Genomic DNA, 1055 nt, shown 5'->3' on the forward strand with positions numbered 1-1055 from the left:
GCCCAGGATCGGGCAGTGTTTTTGTTTTGTGCATTAGGTCGCAATGGGTCGGTCTCAACTCGATGGCACCTAACAACAACAGTGCAAAACTTGGAATTCATGTTGAATCATTTTTGTATTCTTCCAGTTGCTTTCAAAATGCAAAAGTGGGTTTTTACTTATTCTGTGCCTCTGGTTCTAAAATGTGATAGTTGTCTAATGTTTAAGGGGAACTTTATAGAGTGGAACCCTTTCTTCCAGGTCTATGTGAAGAACTCTGAAGTATAGCACATAAACATAGGTGAGTGAAATCCCATACTGACTCGATTTTAACTTAGTTTATTATTTATAGTAAGGATTTGGAAATACCAAGAAAAGAGGAGGGCTAAGTATAACAAAAACATGATGTAATAACCATACTTTTAGGAACCATGATGTTAGGTTTAACTCTTATCTCAGCATGATCAAGGAATTCCAGAAGTGAGTAAACATATTTGTGTTTTGGAAATAATAGAGGTTAATCAGTCTATAAAAATGTGCAATAACAAATGGTTAAATGACATTCGTCTCTTATAGTATTGTCATAGGCAAGTTAGTTAGCTTTTGGATTGTGAATTTTTTAAAACCTTTTAATATATTAATAAAAGTTCTGCAGTGAAAGCAGGCACAATTTATTTATTGTAGCGCTGTGGGATAATGCTCTGAACTGCGAGTTCTATTGGAATTGCAAGGTCGGTGGTTCAAGCTCACCAGCCACTCCTTGAAACCCTGCACAGGTCACTATAAGTCAAAATCGACTAAAGGGCTCTTAACAACAGCATCTGTTAAACACAATAGGTAAAAACAGGCATGTATGTCCGTGGTTAGTTGACTTTGAAAAATATTTTTGGAAAAAAATCTGATTTGAATTTTAATACCCTAAAATGTGTTTGTCCTTTTTGTTTTTTAATTGCTCTTACCAGGAATGAAGCAAAGTCAGATGGACGAAGTGATTTGATACCAACCATCAAATTTCGACACTGTTCTTTGTTAAGAAACCAGCGCTGCACTGTAGCATATCTGTAAGATGCTCCATT

The 1055-nt window shown here is 35.7% G+C and overlaps 1 protein-coding gene across 1 annotated transcript in view; it reads left to right on the forward strand.

Moving 5' to 3' along the window:
• Positions 1–1055, forward strand: part of GINS1 (GINS complex subunit 1 (Psf1 homolog)) — a 47413-nt gene that overhangs the window by 13508 nt on the left and 32850 nt on the right. The window contains exon 3 of the mRNA XM_006860673.1: positions 942–1040. Within this exon, the coding sequence (XP_006860735.1) occupies positions 942–1040 (99 nt within the window). The remainder of the gene's footprint in view (positions 1–941; positions 1041–1055) is intronic.

This window comes from Chrysochloris asiatica, unplaced genomic scaffold, assembly GCF_000296735.1.
Source record: "Chrysochloris asiatica unplaced genomic scaffold, ChrAsi1.0 scaffold00039, whole genome shotgun sequence".
Taxonomy (NCBI): Eukaryota; Metazoa; Chordata; class Mammalia; order Afrosoricida; family Chrysochloridae; genus Chrysochloris; species Chrysochloris asiatica.